The 18,806-nt window shown below is 40.4% G+C and overlaps 1 protein-coding gene across 1 annotated transcript; it reads right to left on the reverse strand.

Annotated features, from left to right (window-relative positions):
• Positions 1–2,583: 2,583 nt before the first annotated feature.
• On the reverse strand, positions 2,584–12,665 carry SLC30A1 (solute carrier family 30 member 1). The gene is made up of 2 exons (XM_058165326.1): positions 11,608–12,665; positions 2,584–7,254 (listed from the first exon to the last, which is right to left on the reverse strand). The coding sequence occupies exons 1-2, from the start codon at positions 12,230–12,232 to the stop codon at positions 6,356–6,358; spliced, it is 1,524 nt and encodes a 507-aa protein (XP_058021309.1). The 5' UTR covers positions 12,233–12,665; the 3' UTR covers positions 2,584–6,355.
• Between the last annotated feature and the right edge of the window lie 6,141 nt (positions 12,666–18,806).

An 18,806-nucleotide genomic window follows, 5' to 3' on the forward strand; every position in this document is an offset into this window, starting at 1 on the left:
GGAAATTTAGTGTTGAGGATGGGATTGTTGATACTGTAGAGCTGTTTCATAAATCTTTGGGACATCCCCATTTGAAATAGTTTGTTTGCTTCTGATCACATCATTTTGAAGCTTTGCTTTAGAGCTAGAACTAGTGTGTCAAACTCGTGTCGTCACATGATGTATCACAACTTTTTCCCCCTCACTAAGGGAGTTTGACATCCCTGATCTAGGAGGTCAAAAATACCTTCCTAAATGAAGACAAAACTCTTTGTTGGAGCTTTACAGAATTGTGGAGAACATTGGTTTCGTATCTTAACACCATTTCTGACAGTCCAGTCACTTCTTGAAAGCCTCCAGTCAGGGGTGAAATGCTACCGGATCGGACCGGATCGGCAAGTAGGTAGCGGAGATTGGTTCTGGTTCACCAAACCAGTAGCAATCGCTGGCTGGCCATGCCCCCGAACCAGTCCACGGCCCTCAGTCCAGCCTTCGCAAGCTGGACACCGGAACACCGGGAAGGCAGATCGCCACCTGCTCGCCCTTAGGTCAGGGGACGGGGCCCATTCCCCGAGGCCCCGGAGCCGCTGCCTGCCCCAACCGGGTCAGGGAATGCACCATTCCCCGACTCCGGCCTTTCCCCAGAGCTGCTCTTCCTTCGCCCACTTGCTGCCTGCTCGCCACCTGTTCGCCCTTCGCCTTTGGTCAGGGCCCAGGGATACCTCATTCCCCTGAGACCCCGGAGCCACCCCCTGCTCGCCTGCCTCAACTGGGTCAGGGAATGCACCATTCCCCGACACCAGTCTTGTCCCGGAGCCACCGCCCACTCTTCCTTCACCACGCAGCGTATACTTACTTTCTTCCAGCGGCTGGCTGCCAGGAAAGGCAAGCATCCAAAAGTTACTGGAGTTCCTCTCCTTGAATATGCTGCCGCCATTGCTGCTTGTTCCATGCACCAAGTGCACATTGTTTACTTATTTATCAGCGGCAGGTTGGGTGTGCACTTGCTCAGCCAGCGCATAGAACAAGGCTGCATATTCAAGGAGAGCAACTCTGGTAACTTTTGGATGCTTGCCTTTCCTGGCAGCCAGCCGCTGGAGGAAAGTAAGTATATGCCACAAAGGAAGAGCAGGCAGCGGCTTCGGGACAAGGCTGGTGTCAGGGAATGGTGCATTCCCTGACCCGGTTGAGGAGGCAGCGAGCAGGGGGTGACTCCGGGGCCTCAGGGAATGGGGCATCCCTGGGCCCCGGCCCCTGACAAAAGACGAAGGGCGAGCAGGCGGCGAGCGGGCGGTGAGTGGGTGGCAGCTCCGGAGAAAGGCCGGAGTTGGGGAATGGTGCATTCCCCGACCCCGTTGAGGCAGGTGGCAGCTCTGGGGCCTAGGGGAATGGCGCATCCCTGGGCCCTGGGCCCCGACCCAAGGTGAAAGGAGAACAGGTGGCGAGTGGGTGGCAAGCGGGCAGAGAGGTTGCAGCTGCAGTCATCTCGCAAAAAGGGAAAAGGCAGAATAGAAATTAATTTTCCCCCCTACTGGGTTCTGTGGGCGTGGCCAGAACAGGTAGCAAAAAAATTTAGATTTCACCCCTGCCTCCAGTGATGAAGCTCAAGTAAACCATTTATGTTTGTATTCCTGAGTGTTATAAACAATAAGGCCTCCTTCAGGTCTAAACAGGTGTTATGTGACCACATATATTTCCTTGAAATGATATTGAAGTGATTTGTCATGGCACTCTTCTTTCAGGTTTCCTTTATTTCTCAGTCTAATCTATAATCCTAAAATTTCTTGGTGGCATCCCAAGTACTAAGCCCTATACTGTTTAATGTTTTGGATCTACCACCATCAGCTGGATTCTGACATCTGCTTAGACTCCAGCTACTGTAAAGGTGGCTATATATCTGATTACATTTTGTACACTGACTTGTCCAATGCAATAGTCTATTGAGAGCGCTGTGACTAAATGAGACATCTAAATTTGGGTGTGGGATTTCAGATTCCGTGTATTTATTGCTACTGCAGATTATATTAATGGTTCTGAAGACTACCATTTAATTATTTTTAAAATATATTGTACATGTACAAAATATTGGATCTACCCATGCAGCCGGGCTTGAATGATCTTTTGTGTCTTGACATTCAAAAATATGAAAGCAGAGTTGAACCTAGTTATTTGGACGGAAGACAATCAGGAAATTCCTAGGCTTTAGATTAGTTGGACTAAAAAACTTGACAAACATTCTCCTTCCAGCTAGATTGGTGCTCGAGATGTTAAGATAAAATAAAACCTTGTGTACACACTCATACCGATTCTGCATTTAGCCAAAGCTCAATTTAAATAGATAATGCTAACCTCACCAAAGGAATTTTAACAAGTGAGAGAAATGTTAAAAGGGGAGGGGGAGACAAAGGACTGTGCCAGTTATCATAGTTATTTAACAACATTTATTTCCTTCTCCATCTTTAGTTTATATGCAAAGAAACACCACAGCACGACTGGTTTAACAGAAAGCTCATTGTTATCAATAGTACTGTAATCAATACAGATATACCATCTCGATTTCCCAAACAATGGTTTCAAACACAACCTAGAGTGCAAAAGGTTGCCTCCCTCCCTACAGCAGAGCATGTGGATTTGGAGGCTATGCTCCAGAACATTTTAATATATAAATTCAGCAAGTGGAGAGAAAAAAAATAAGGCTCACATATTTCTAAAACATGGAAGTGGTCTTCACAGGGTCAATTTAATGATGTAACCCAAGATCATACAAATGAATGAAAGCTCCCATTATCAGTAAGGCTACAATTGGTTTAACATAGAAAAACGAGGATATGATCAAATACCTTATTTCAGGCACATGAAGTATTAGTACCATTCAATCCACCAAGAGGCAATGAGATAGTGAAAGATAGAAACAATCTACATTATAAGCCAGAGTCCCAAAAATGCTACATTGATGCTGTTGGGAAATTAAAGCAGCATATTTAAATATTCTACTTAATACCCTTACATATGCAATACATGTTTCATAAAACTTTTAAAAAATCAAAAAAGGAGATGCAAAGTTAAAATGATTTCCCCATGTCAAAAAGTGCATTTATCCCCACTGTTTCCCATTAACTCAATGGACTCTGTTCTCTCCAAAACAGGCCCCAGCTACAAACTGCTGTACATATAGCAAAAGGTTGCCCAGTGCTTATGGCTAACAGAAAAGCAAACCTTAACAAAGATCTGGAGCAATAGTTCTTTCAAGTAGTTTTGAAGCATTCTGCATATTTTCTGTAACACTTTTAAACACATTGTCCTGTTTTAGAAAGACGTATCTTTCTTTTACAGGCCACTTCAAACACTTTAGTAGTAAAAGATAATCAAGTCATTTACCATCATTAGAGTATTTACATGTTACATATCATAGTGTGACACAGCACTTACTCAATTGTGCATTTGTGATTAAAAACACTCTGCACATGATATATATACATTGTAACTTGGGCGCGGGGGGGGGAAGGGGGAATCATGTGAAATTGTAGCAAAATAGATTCACGGAGAAATCTCACATTTATTGTACAACAGATAATTATCACAAAAACATATATTAAGCAGAATGTGTCCGTTATCACTGGTGTAACTAATTGAAACCACCACCACCACCCACATACAGTGCCAATCAGAAAAAAAAAAGACTTGCAAAATTGGCCCCATTATTCAATATGATCAAGTTCATAAAGAAGCATCCTGTAGTTAAAGATATTCAAGATGTTCAATTTTATTTAAAATATAACTAGGAAATGACCTGGCTAATATTCCTGAAACATTACCTGTGAAAATAGGTATGATACAACATATTCTGCCACAAAAACAAACTGATTTATAATTGAAAGGAGGACCAAACCTGACAACTATGTAAGATGCTTTCCAATTTTATCACTGTATTAACATACTCAAAATAGTAGCTAAACATCATGCTTTACTGAGATGGTGCAGCAGTTTCTTTTCAAAGAGGAAATAAAAATCAGAAACAGCCCATTACTGTATATTCCATTGTGTACACAAACTAACCTAAATAAAATCAGCCAGTTCATGCTAAGAAGTTTAAAAGTAAGGCTTGTAATTTTCAATAAATACAAACTAAAGCATTCAAAAATTACGAAGCTTTAGCTGTAAGACTTCTAATTTATAATATTTAGTTTTTTGTGTATTCATACATACATACATGCTTGCACAAGTCTAGTTCTGGCTCTGTGAATATTACATTGTCCGTAGAATAGAAAACCATGAGATTTTCAAAACTTTTTTCAATCAGGCTAGCAACATGAGAATTATATTACACAATTATTTCATGCTTGGATTGATGTATGGAAACTAATTATGAATATTAACAAATGGCCTTTAAACAAAAGAAATACAAATGCTTTGCTTATATTTGATCGTTTTAGAAGTAAAATGTAACACACCATAATGTTGACTACGCGATAGTTTTATTTTGTAATATAAAGACGGACTGCGACACTTACTACACCTGCATCTTTCTTTGTTGGCCTTTCTCTACGTGTTTTAGAATCTTTAACTATTGGGGAGAAATGTTAATAGTTCTAAAAATGCTTCAGTAGTGACATTGTAAAGTGAGAATTTGTAATCAGCCCTACTTTGCAGATTAAAACTTGTAACCAGTGAAACCATGTTTAAGAAGCTAGAGTAGGCTTATAAATCCATGTACAAGTAACTAACAGAATTGAAATGCTCTCCTCTACTTTATTTTACAAAGTATTTTGTGGAATTGATTCAGTCTTCCAAATACAAGACTGAATTAGGCAGGAATTGTGTCGGACTACGCGAACTGTCACAGACTGCTGTTCAGACATCACAATCATCATCATTCATAATAGTGTCCAGGAATCTAGTGCTTTCAAAATGTTTTGAACCAATTTATCCATTGCTCTTAACTATTGGGCATATTACTGTAGATTGTCTAAATCATCTAGAATATAGTTGGAGAAAATGGATTTACTACCATATAATTGGAATAAAGATTTTGTCTCACATGCCTTCCAGCTCCCTCTCTTTTGTGGCCAAAAGAAAACCCAGAAGTATTTGCTTCTCTTTTGATAAATCACTTTTTGGCTTTCCCAAAGCTGACTATGGCTAGCAGTAACCATATTTCTCTGTAACAATTCCATCCAATTCAATCCCATTCCTTGAATTTTTGAATTCCTTGAATGTTATTTTGAAAATAAATTAAGATAATATTTTAGGATTTGGGTAGAACATTAAAGTAAAGCTAATAAGCAGAAACTTATCGTTAGTTCTCATGGATGGGCTGGAGACAGTGGGTGTGTCCATCAGCTCCAAGTTTGCTGCAATTCATTTGTGCACAAATAAAATGTATCATGATATCTGAACCAGTGCTGCAGGCAGCAATCTTGTTCCATCAGCTGCTGTCTAGAATTCACTATGAATTGAATATTCAGCTAAGTAATTTTATCCAACAAAAAAATGGCTCAGTTAAGTCATAAATATGTTTACAAAAGAAATATATTAAATTTTTAGCAAATATATGCTGATGAATTTGATCTGTTACATTTTTTCCATTTTTTTACTTAAAATTAGCAGATGCAATATCTCTATTCCAGTACACCACAGATAACACTGCTAAGACAGAGACCAGCTCTGGCTCTCTAGTCCCAGCAAACTCTATTATAGAGTTTAAATTCTAAGATTTATGTAATAAGGAAGAAAGGAAAGGAGAAAAAAAGTGTAACCTATTTTTGTCTTACACCTTCTCGTCCAGGTGATATGCAAGTAATTTTCCAATTCATATTTAGTAAGCTGATGTCACAGGTCCAATACAAATATAGGATATTTGTCAATGGGCAAATTTTAAATTGTTATTATTCCTGCTACACAGTATATTTATTCATATGAATAGTATTCATTTTCATCTAATATGAAATGTAACCACATGCTAAGTGGTTAACCTTTTGAAAAGATTCTGTAAAGTTTGGTGTCCTCTCCCAATAGTTGTATTTTTAAAAACGGTCACACACACACACAAATCAACAAGCAGAAAGAACAATCCCAATAAGAAGCTTAATACAAACTAATATCAGGGAAAAGGGGATTACTGAAGAATCATTTTAATATTTAATTCAATCCATCAGACATAAAGTTGAAACTGGTTCTGCATTAATGTTGTGTCATTTAGCCTCAAGTTAACACAAATGTTATGTTGTTTCAGGACGGCATATTCTTTTCACTGTGGTAACAAGGACAGAACTTCAATAACTACATTTCTTTGCAACATCTTTTTAATAATAGTCTTCTTTTTTCTTGCAATTAATTTGTAGTTGAAGCCATACTTCATTCAGCATAACTTTAGAAATTACAAAGATGATTCAAACTGTTTGTTGGGGTTAGGCTCTGCTTCTAATTTTACAGCAGGTAGGCATTCTGATTTAGTCCTCCGGGCTTTGTGATGTGGAGAGTCAATGACTATTTCCGAGCAAGAAATACTAACTGAAGGGGACTTTTCTAACTTCTTTGCCGTAGCCTTTTCCACAGTCCCACAACACTGCTTCAGAGCACATTGGGTTCTGCAGGGAAGTTCACATTTACTTACACCTTCATCAGAGCTTACAATGGCAAATTCAGGCTGAATGGTTGTTGCATGTATCCCTTCATCATGAAAAATCTCCTTAATATCTTTTGCCACTTTCATGTAGGATTCTGGATCCTTACATTTTATATGAGCAGTGCCAATTATCCTGCTTCCTGCCAGCTGCCATACATGCAATTCATGGACAGCTTCTACATCTTCCAGTTTACGGAGTTTCTCATTTAAAGAGCGAATATCAATCTGCTTAGGAACAGTTTGCAAAAGAATAAGAGCAGATTCTTTTAGCAAAGGATAAGTAGTATAGAGTAGAATGCAAACCATGATCAGACAAAGTGAAGGATCTAAATATAGAACCCAACAAGGACCAGCTACAGGGATTTGCTCTAGTTCCACTGGAGAAAGCTGAGTGAAGTTTTTACAGTGGTCATTAACACAAAGATTGATGCAATCCCCAACCTCCGGGCATGGAGTCCAGTAAGAGTAAAATATAATGGCATTCACTACTACAATAACTGAACCCAAGGCATCTCCAAGAACATGAAGGAACACTCCACGCATATTCAGCTGAGCACTGGTGTCTTCATCGATCTCCATGTCTATAGAGGTGGGACTGCTAATATTTCCATTTGGTTGCAGTTCCATCTGGCTGTCTTTTACTGCATCACCTGCAAAGACAAGAGCAACACTGTTATGCAAATATGAAATCTGTGACTGAGTTAGCAACATTATGTTAATGTAGTCAGTGAAGGAGATCAATTAAAAATAGTATTTTCTTAGCAGAAATCTGGATTCAGAAATATTTAAGTTATTATGTCTGCCTTATGGTGACATTAATGATCTCTTCAGGGTTCTAGAACAGGGAGCTTTAACCTTTTCCATAACCTGGACGTATTTACAGCCATGTAACAGGAAGCCCAATGTTTTAGCAAGTAATCAAAATTATTCTCCTCTCCTTTCAAAATATTCTAATTTTAAGTGGTAAACTGGAAAAGAATGTTATGCAGGACTGCTGATGCAATCCTTTTTAAGTTGAACAAATGGTTCTCTGGGTCCTGACGTTAGTTTCAGACCAAAGTGTCAAAGAAGCAGTCACCAATCTAGTTGCTTCAGAATACTTTGGATCAACTACCACAATCCCCAGCTACACTGTCAACTGTCTAATATTTAAGGGAGTCAGCTAGCAGTTCTGAAGAATTCCACATTGGGAAAGGCTGCTTTATGATTCACAGCCAATCTCTTTGCTCAAGCTCATTAGCTTTCCTAGATTTATTAAACTAATTAAGGCAAAATTCTAATCATAGTTAGAGATAAATAAAAGGAAAAAAAGAATATCTAGGCATATACTGAAAGTTTTGGAGAAACAGCTGAGAAATTTGCTATTTTCAAAAATCTGTTCTCCTGAGCATAATCAACCATTAATTTTCAAAAAATGAGACATCCACTGTGCGTAACATATATACACAGAAAAACTATCACTGCAGAGATACAACAATTTATATATGCCTGAATGCATACTCACACTGACATATCAAGGATGCAAGGGAAATTATCAGGCAAAAGGAGAGAGAATTGTTTAAGGAAAATGAAAGCTGTTGACCCTTCACTGTTGACCATTCTAGTATATGGAAGTTCAAATCAAAACATCAGAAGAGCATTAGTTAGCATGTCCTGACCATCGCTATATGCTGTTAAATGTAATAACTGATACAACTGGTATTCATCACTTTTTACAGGTGAAATGCAGTATTCTGCATTTGATATCACGTTTTGCTTCCAATCACATTAGTAACCTAAACTAATTCACAATGATCCAGAAAATGATTTCCATTAAAATATATATACATATATCCTTGTAAAACTTAGCACTACTTCCAGTGAATTCTCCCCCCAGAAGATGGGGTGGAACGAAGGGAGACAAACTTTTCTATTGAGGGAAGTTTGGCAGTTTCTGAACTTTATTCATGTTTGCTTTTCGAGTGATTTCAAGAAGCAAGAATTCCATGGTTGGCTCCAATGGTTGAAAAAGAGAAGGAGTAAATCAATTTAAAAAGTTGCAAGGAAATTAAAGAAAGTAGTCATTGTTCTTCCCTCTAGCTAGCCCCCATGCTGTTAGGCTGAATTATGGTGGAAAACCACCTGCTATGGATTAAATAGATAGGAAGAAACTAGAGGCACTTTCACATGTGCACTATGCATAATCACATATACTCATGAACCTGGCCTCTCAATGGTTAGTCCCCGAGGATATGATAGAATTGGACTTGATCTGCTCAAGCCCCCACCCCTCTCAGGCTAGCCTTAGTCACAGTGCCTAATTTTTAAAAAGTGACAATTGAAGCCAAGAAAAAGAAAAAGAAATTACCAAGTGAAAATATTACACACACAAAAATGCCAAAAATACTATGATGAAGTAGCATTTGCTACAAAAAAAAAAGGGTCTTGAAAGAAGATAGGTCATTTACATTACAGAAAGCAAAGAAAAGGACAAACTGATGAAGCATCATCATCATCATCTACACACAGAATCTCACTGTTATGAGCTTTCCAAAAAAGGTTGTTTATTTGAACATCATATAACAGACTAAATTTAATTTGTTTCACATCAAATACTGTCCAGATTTAGCACATGCTATAATATAATGTAAGACAAAAATGCAAAACGTATAATTATTGTACAGGAAAATTTGCATTCAGTATTTTTGTTTCAGAAAACCCACATCTTGGGGAAGGAAAACTGCAGGTTGAACAGGAGAGAATGAAAACTGCCTTTTTGCCCACTCTCTCAGTGATATTCTAAATTTGGATAGCAGCATTCTGCAGGCAAAAAATAAGCAATTGTTTTTCATGCTGAAAAACAAAAAGGACAAAACAGCCATTATATCAAGAGAGACCATTTGTCTTTGTGTTGTATTACAAAATGAGTTTTAAGAGTAGTTAAGTTGCAGATGCTGATTACAAGACCGCTATTGGCTCAATGATTCCAGCAATGTAACCGGTGGAACTTGAATCATCTCCCACACTCATTTCATTAAATTGACTCCACCTCTATAATGATTTTTACAACTCCCAAAGATGGAGATCAAGAGTTAAGTTCATGGATGCTGAAAACAGAAATTATATATGTATTAATATACCAGGAATGCTGTGCATATGTGCTCCTAGCTAAAGATGTGAGCCTAAAACTTTCAAACTTTAACAGCCATTACAGGAACTTCTTATGGAGACATGTTTATTCTTAGAACCAAAACTCCATGAATAGGGTTTGGAAGCCAAACTACCATGATAACAATGTTATCTTCAGGCTAAGAGTCATCCCAACAAAACTATTGCCAGGGATTGTTTATGCCTCACTAGTTATCTGAAAAAACTAGACTAAATAATCTGGGTTACTGATAAATACCATAATTCTGAAAAGCATTTCCAGCATCATCTTTCCAAAATGGAACTAGTTTTTTAAGGGGGGGACAGGGGGACAAATACAGCTGCAAAATCACACTGGCACAATGGATCTTATTGCATAAATCAGGCAACAATGATTTATTGTTATTTATTGACAACAAGGCCAAATGCAAACTTTTAAGAAAATGAGTTGCTTACATAAATAACACTTATGCTATGAGATGAATAGTGGCAATAAATCCTACCAGCCAATCTGCTTTAGAAATTATCTCAGAACTCTGATTAAATTACGAATAAATCAACATTTCTATATTAAACTAAATTACAATTATACTAACTAAAGAATATTGCCAGAGGAATTAATTTCCACGACAGGGAATAAGTTCCTCATCGGCCATGTAGTCTAGCCCTTAAAGGAACAAATCTGCATTTATTTTATTATATTTATTTCATTCAGAAGATAAAAGTGACATATGCAGCACTTGTATTTCCTATTTTTCCCAAAACCTATTCAGTGAAATATGTTGGCCTAAGAAGATAGCAACATCCCTAAAGATGTTGCTAAACACCCAATGCACTTCCATGGCAGAGGGTGGAGTAGAAATTAAGAGCAAGCACACAACATTAGCTCAATAACAATCCATATAATTTTGACCAAAATAGATAATTTGATGATTAAATCTCTAATGACAACAGATTTAAGAAACTGATTAAATCAGAATTAATGCTGCAGAAAACTCATTGGTTACCTACGTTGATGGCTTCTCAATATTTCATGTTGGTTAAAAAAAACTAGACTACATAATTGGGTAAAGAATGACAAATATTCTGTGTATGCTCAGAGAAAACTGCATAGCAGATGTACCATGACAGCTGCTGTCTATACTTTCTAGTATAATTAAGTTTTATGTTAAATTTTGCTGCTGAAAAAAAAAATCAACCAATAAGAACCCACATTACATAAAGGCTGCTAGTTGTTGAGATACATAGAAGAAAAGTGCAGGAAAAGAGGAACACTGAAGTAATTCTCTTCTATACAAGGCACATTAACAATTTTAATTACTTTAAATTCAACAAAAACCTTTTGAGTATTTATTTTTCTGTTTTAGTGAAAGTGGGGTTCATGAATCCTGGAAAGGCCCATACCACTATTTAAGATTGGAAGATCTAGGAAAGGTAGTGAGCAAATGGTATTAATGTAACACATTAGAGAAAAAGTTGCACTCTCCCAAAGCAAAAGATGCTCAGAAGTGTCTGCTGGGGCACGATGAGGTAACAGTAACCATGGCAGTGGGTTGCCAAGACAGTAAAATTAGGGTCAGCATGGCACAATCTCAGAGGGAAGACAGATCAGCAAAGGAGAAAATCTCTTGCCATGGATCAGCCCAAGGGGAAATCACAATCCACTTTGGGTCAGGAGGGCTTGGTGTGTATTATTATCCTTTTATCACCTTTATTTGTGCGGGCAAGATGGATTTCAAGCCCAAGGTTTTTCACTGGTTTAAGAAGAGCCCTTTCTGGTGCAGGCTTGGATCTCGGTGCCTCTGGAACACCATCAGATCGGGGCGGAAGCCCCTCCGCATCCCCACCCCACCCCACCTCCTTCCTCCTCAGCTCACCCAGCTTCTCCAGGCTGACTCCATTGGAGCTGTTGAAATTGTCCACCAGGGTGTTGGTCTCCTCTTCTTTATGTAGGTCGCCGGGAGGCGGCTCCGCCTTGCCGCCTCTGGAACCGCTCCGCCGGTGGCTTCCTCCTCCGTTCCCGCCATGCGAATGGCCGTGACCGCCGCCGCCGCCGCCGTGCTGGTGGAAGAGGCAGAGCCCCAGGACGTTGATGAGCAGCCCGGCGGCTCCGACGCCGATGACCACCAAGGGCTGCTCGATCTCATGGGGCTCGGTGAAGCGCTCGATGGCTTCCAGGAAGATGGTGAAGCAGAGGGCGGTCAGGAAGACGGCGTTGACCAGGGCGCCCATCACCTCGGCCCGCACCCAGCCGAAGGTGTTCTTCTTGGTGGCGCGGGTGCGCTGGGCGAAGCGCACGGCCACCAGGGCCACCACCAGAGCCATCACGTCGGAGAGCATGTGGAAGGAGTCGGAGAGCATGGCCAGCGACGACGTCAGCCGGCTCACCACCACCTCCACCACGAAGAAGCCGAAAGTCAGCGCCAGCATGCACATCAGGCGCACCCGCCGGCGGCCGTGCCGCCGCCGAGCCGGCCGCTCGCCCGGACTCTCCACGCCCATGCTGCCGGCCTGCGGAGCCACTCAGCCGCTTCGCAAAGGCGCCGCTGCCGCAACCAAACCAGCGAGGGAAGAGGAGCGGGGTAAGCAACACCTCTCGTCAGGCAGCCGAGGGGCCGCCGCCGGTGAAATCACCCCTCTCGACGCGGCTAGTCTCCGCAGTAATCCTCCAACCGTGCCGGGGCTTCTGCTCTCCCCGCGGGCCGAAAGGATTGCTGTGATCGTCACTAGCGACAAACCGCCTGTCTGAGCCGCCGCCGCCGCGCCGTCTCCCTTCTATATAGCCGCGTTCCAAGAAGCGGCGGCAACCACCCCGCCGCTCTTTGCAGACGGTTTGAAACTAAACTTTGCACCCGAACCCCCTAACACTCCTTTCCACACGGAACCCCAGAGCCACCCGCCGTTAGACTCCGCCTATCTGGATCTTCCTCATTGGCTACGGCCCCGGCAACCGGGCGGCACCGCTCACACCTCCCGGCGGGATTGGCCCCTGGGGATAGTCTCGACAAACCATCCGCCGTGACTCTAGACGGCTTTCCTATTGGCCTGGCTTACCTCAGGCTTTATCGGAGGTCCCGCCTTAAGAGGCGGGGCGATCGTTTTGATTGGAACAGATGCTCGGTCGCGATGTATAGCATCCTATCAATCTCCCTCTTCGAAAGGGTTATTTTTTTTCGGGACTGGTGCAAAAGGTGGTGGCGGGTATCGAGTGGAACGTTTCCTTTCCTTTTTTTCCCCTCCCCCCCCCGCCCTTCCCCTCCCCCCCAGCCCAGCCTTCGCCCTGGTTTTCCACACGCCCCGCCAAGCGGAGGCGGCCGTTCCTTCTGCAGAAACTGCTTAAGCGCCCGGCCCGAACTTCCCTTTTTCCCTCGGTGACACTGACAGCTTTCCCCCACCTCCGCGTCTTGCCACCGCACCATGACGTGGAATAAGACCGGAGGGGGGAAGGGGGGCGGGGGCGGGCAGGACGAGTTGAAACCTGCCGGCGTGCACCCGACACGGCAGGCGCAGCCCTCCTCCCGCAAAAGCCCTGGGATCCGTATCTGCCGAATAACCCTGCTTGGGTGTGAAATAAAGAAAACTGCTGAGGTTCGCATCCTGCCTCTTTCCTGCAAAGGAAGCTCAGACCAGGATGCGTAGCTGCCCTACGTGTTATTCTCATGACACTCCTGGGGAAATATTTTAAGAGGACTCCTGAGGACTCAAGAGGAATATGAATTTAATTTTCTTAATTCCATTAATTCTGAATGCGTTGTGATGGGATGGTTTTCAAAGGTTTCCAGAGACCTCTTAAGTTTGGTGGCCATTGTATCAAGCAACAATTATACAGTTTGCAACAACTTTCCAACCCAGTGCTTTAACTAGTGGTGGGATTCAAATAATTTAACAACCAGTTCTCTGCCCTAATGTTTTCTTCCAACAATCAGTTCACTAAACTGCTCAGAAAGTTAACAACTGGTTCTCCCAAAGTGGGACAAACTGGCTGAATCCCACCACTGGCTTTAACCACTATCCCAAACTGTCTCTCCTTAGCCTTTTAAGATGGTATAAGCATTGAATAGCATGTCTGGGATTGAATAATGTTCACGCGGCCTATCGCAAGGAACGCATGAAGTGCCTAGGAAAAGGATGGGTTTGTGGTTATAACTTGCGGTTTTCCTTTCTGGGGTGCTCCTTTTTTTTTCTGTGTCACACCAGGTGGCAGCACCTGGCTGATAGAAAAAGGCTAAGTGGGGTCAGGCCCAGATAGTACTTTGTGGGAGTTCCCCTGCAAAGTTTATGGTTGTGTCCAAGATCAGAAACTGAATGCTGAGTCTTCACCTTTAAAGTTATTTTCTATGCTCAGGTAACATTATTGCAAAGGATAAAACAGTAAAGATATTTGGGTCATAACCTTTCTTTTTTATATAATTTTATTGATTTTCAAAAACAATTGAAAGTTAGACAAGAACAAGAAGGCAATTGAAAACAAGGATTCAAGAACATTGACTAGCAGTTAAACAACACACAACACCAGTTCAATTGGGAAACAACAAAAAATCATCAGTCATGTCAATACCCACCATACACATGAATTTATTGAAGCCTGGTATTCTACTAAAGAAGTAATTAACAAACATATTGATTTAGATCCAGCATATGAATACATAAGAAACCAGACCATTCGAATGACCAATCAGCAAGAGAACCAGTCAGCTGCCCAAAATTTAAATATAGCTCCAAACGAACAACCAATCGCATGACCAACTGACCACACCAGCACACAAGACATATATAAGCTAAAGAGTAATAGGACAAGAACATCCACTGCTACTGTTACCTAATCTGGTAACAAAATGTTCAGGAACTAAATGTCAAGTTCAGAGAGCAAACCACTGCCAAAATCTAAAACGCAAGCTACAAGTATTTTCTATTATTTCAAAGAACAAAAAGAGTCGAAAAATAAGAAAGGGAAGTAAGGGAAATAAAAAGTGCAAAAAATATATTTTTTGCATGTTCATTTTTCTTTTTCTTTTCTATTTCTTTTCGCGCTTCTATATTCTCTCTTGTTCTTTTTGCATAGCTTTTCTTTTTATGCTTTCTGTTGTATTACTATCATTTAGTAACAGTTTGAAGTTACAAGGGCACTAAAATTGACTTATGGCTGTTCTTTTTTACATGACCATTACAGCATCTCTATGGTCACATTTGGACAGTTGGCAACTGGAAGATATTTATGACAGTTGCAGTGTCCTGAGGTCATGTGATCACTTTTTGCAACCTTCTGACAAGCAAAGTCAATAGGAAAGTCAGTTACTTAACAAAAGTTGTAACAAACGTAACACTGCAGTGTTTCACTTAACAGGTTTGGCCAGAAAGGTTGTAAAATGAGGCAAAACTCACTTAAAAATGCCTTTCTTAGTAATGGGAATTTGGAGCTCAATTGTGGTCGTACATTGAATACTAGCTGTATGTGCTTCATTGATTGCAGAAAGGCCTTTGATGGTATCAATCACATAAAGCTATGGAAAATTCTGAAAAAAACAGGACTCCCAAAACATCTCATTGTATTCCTGAGATAATTAATTTAATTTGTACTAATAATATACTTAGACTTTCTGTATGAGTTAGATACAGTGGTAATGGAGTGTTACATTAAACACAGATTTTCACACTAATTATATTACCAAGGTATTCCTCCTATATGTAGAAGCCATACTGGTCTGAAATTGGCTCTTTCCTTCAGTGTCCTTATAACATTGTGGCTTTTGTCTACAGTTTGGGAAGTTGAATTGGTGCAAGTGTTACTCTGAAGGAAACACTGAAAAGACAGTTTTTCAATATTTCCTCTCAAGCTAAGTAACCAAGCCATCATTGTACTTTGCCACTATCCTCATCCTTCCCAGCTGCTCTGAGAGATAACTTTGTAACCAGGTCAATAGTAGCCTGTAGCTGTTTTTTTTAAAAGAAGTATATATGAAACACAAGCATGATAGGGAAGATAAGAAGGAAAAAAGCTGCAATTTTTTGCACTGTCGTCTTGAGGCAGATGGAGCATCTAAATTCAAATAAATTAAAAAAAAAACACTGGAGAACAAGAGCCAATAATGGGAACTATTGCAGCAGGAGAAAACTGCAGAGAAGGTTGAGGATGGTGTGGAAGTACTCTAGCATCTTCTGTGTTGCTTAATTTTTCCTGCACATAAAAAAAACATCCCATCACCCAGAAATGTCACAATGGGACACCCAGGAGACTCCTTCTCTTTAGCTGTGGTTCAGTGATTGTGTGCTTTACCTGAACTTTTAAATTCCTTCACAGATTTTCAAATCTCCTTTTTCACCACCTACAGTCTTACCTGTATCAAAGTTAGAGCAGACAACTGCATTTGGTGTGGGGGGAAAATCATTAGCTTTTCTTTTTCTTTCTGGGACTTTCTTTGCAAATAATTATGCAGGCCTCATCTTGTTCAAATGGTAAGGAAATACCTTTTATACTAGGAAAGAAAGGGAGTTGTGAGTTGGCCATTTGGTATCAGTATACTGATCAGAACAAAAGAAAGTACAGTCAGAACATCCTGAAACTGTTTGCTTTTCAATCTGTTGGAAATAATGTTTGAAGGTGTCTTTTAGGAACGAAGGTTATTGTATTCTACTAGCAAACTGAATCACTTGGAACAAGTAGTTCACATCTGTTGTCTTAACTCATTACTATGTGTCTGAGAAGGGTTAGTAAAATTAATAATCACATATAGAATAATCATGTAAGCCAGGAAAGTTTTGGGAAGTTAAAAAGGATTTAAATCAAGGGTGTCAAATTGGCCCGTGGGCCAGATTCGTCACACGCAAGCCATGCCCACCCCAGCTCCACAAATGGAAAAATGTTGAGAAACATCACATTGACACTGCAAGTTTGACACCTGCGATTTAGATTCAATTACCATAGTTTTAAATTGTTTAAAAAATGGTAAATAGTCTATATCAGGGCTGTCAAACTCCTGGCCTGTAGACCAGATGCAACATGCACTGGCCATAAAATGCACTGTTATGAATACAAGTCAGAATTATACTACCAGGATAGAATCTGGGAGCATAAGAAGCAAGGATCTTGTTCAATAGAATAAACAAAAGAATTTCCAAACAGCCCAACTGGCTTACTAAATTTTGCAGTAAAATTATCATGGAAGTCGCAGAAAATAAGACCATAAGCCTTAGAGAAATAAGTCTAAAGCCAGTGTCACACTGAATTTTGGTTTCATGTATATCCTTCTCCTTTCTCATGCCTAGAAAAAGACTCTCAATTTAAAGCTAATTATGATTCCCTAATTATATGATACAAATAACTCTGCTTTTTTTCCAGAAATATCCTGATAACAAGCCAAGAGTTTAATTTTAGTTTGATCCTGGTTTGTTTTTACTAATAAAGGCTTTCAGGCTTTTCTTTGTAGGCTTAATAGAATAGAATAGAATAGAATAGAATAGAATAGAATAGAATAGAATAGAATAGAATAGAATAGAATAGAATAGAATAGAATAGAATTTATTGGCCAAGTGTGATTGGACACACAAGGAATTTGTCTTGGTGCATCTGCTCTCAGTGTACATAAAAGAAAAGATACGTTCATCAAGGTACAACATTTACAACACAATTGATGATCAATATATCAATATAAATCATAAGGATTGCCAGCAACAAGTTATAGTCATACAGTCATAAGTGGGAAGAGATTGGTGATGGGAACTATGAAACGATTAATAGTAGTGCAGATTCAGTAAATAGTCTGACAGTGTTGAGGGAATTATTTGTTTAGCAGAGTGATGGCCTTCGGGAAAAAACTGTTCTTGTGTCTAGTTGTTCTGGTGTGCAGTGCTCTATAGCGTCGTTTTGAGGGTAGGAGTTGAAACAGTTTATGTCCAGGATGCGAGGGATCTGCAAATATTTTCACGGCCCTCTTCTTGATTCGTGCAGTATACAGGTCCTCAATGGAAGGCAGGTTGGTAGCAATTATTTTTTCTGCAGTTCTAATTATCCTCTGAAGTCTGTGTTTTTCTTGTTGGGTTGCAGAACCGAACCAGACAGTTATAGAGGTGCAAATGACAGACTCAATAATTCCTCTGTAGAATTGGATCAGCAGCTCCTTGGGCAGTTTGAGCTTACTGAGTTGGCGCAGAAAGAACATTCTTTGTTGTCCTTTTTAATGATGTTTTGATGTTAGCTGTCCATTTGAGATCTTGCGATATGATAGAACCCAGAAATTTGAAGGTTTCTACTGTTGATACTGTGTTGTCAAGTATTGTGAGAGGTGGAAGTATGGAAGGGTTTTTCCTAAAGTCTACCACCATTTCTACGGTTTTGAGTGTGTTCAGTTCCAGATTGTTTTGGTTGCACCACAAGGCTAGTCGTTCGACCTCTCGTCTATATGCGGATTCGTCATTGTCTCGAATGAGACCAATCACTGTTGTGTCATCTGCGAACTTCAGTAGCTTAACAAATGGATCATTGGAGATGCAGTCATTGGTATACAGAGAGAAGAGAAGTGGGGAGAGCACACAGCCTTGGGGGCCCCTGTGCTAATTGTACAGGTATTTGATGTGATCTTGCTTAGCTTCACCTGCTGCTTCCTGTTTGTTAGGAAGCTTGTGATCCACTTACAAGTCTGTTCCGGTACCTGTAGCTGGTTTAGCTTAGTTAGAAGAATGTCTGGAATGATGGTATTGAATGCTGAACTAAAGTCTACAAAAAGGACCCTTGCATAGGTCTTTGGAGACTCAAGATGTTGTAGGATGTAGTGCAGAGCCATATTAACAGCATCATCTGTTGATCTATTTGCTCGGTATGCAAATTGCAAGGGGTCTAAGAGCGGATTCGTGATGGTTTTCAGGTAGGAAAGCACTAGCCTTTCAAAGGTTTTCATGACTACAGATGTTAGAGCAACTGGTCTATAGTCATTCAGTTCCTTGATGGTGGGCTTCTTCGGCACTGGGATGATGGTAGAGCGTTTGAAGCAAGAAGGAACATAGCACATCTCTAGTGATTTATTGAAAATATGGGTGAAGATGGGGGCCAATTGGTCAGCACAGACTTTTAAGCAAGAAGGAG

Source organism: Ahaetulla prasina, chromosome 1, assembly GCF_028640845.1.
Source record: "Ahaetulla prasina isolate Xishuangbanna chromosome 1, ASM2864084v1, whole genome shotgun sequence".
Taxonomy (NCBI): domain Eukaryota; kingdom Metazoa; phylum Chordata; class Lepidosauria; order Squamata; family Colubridae; genus Ahaetulla; species Ahaetulla prasina.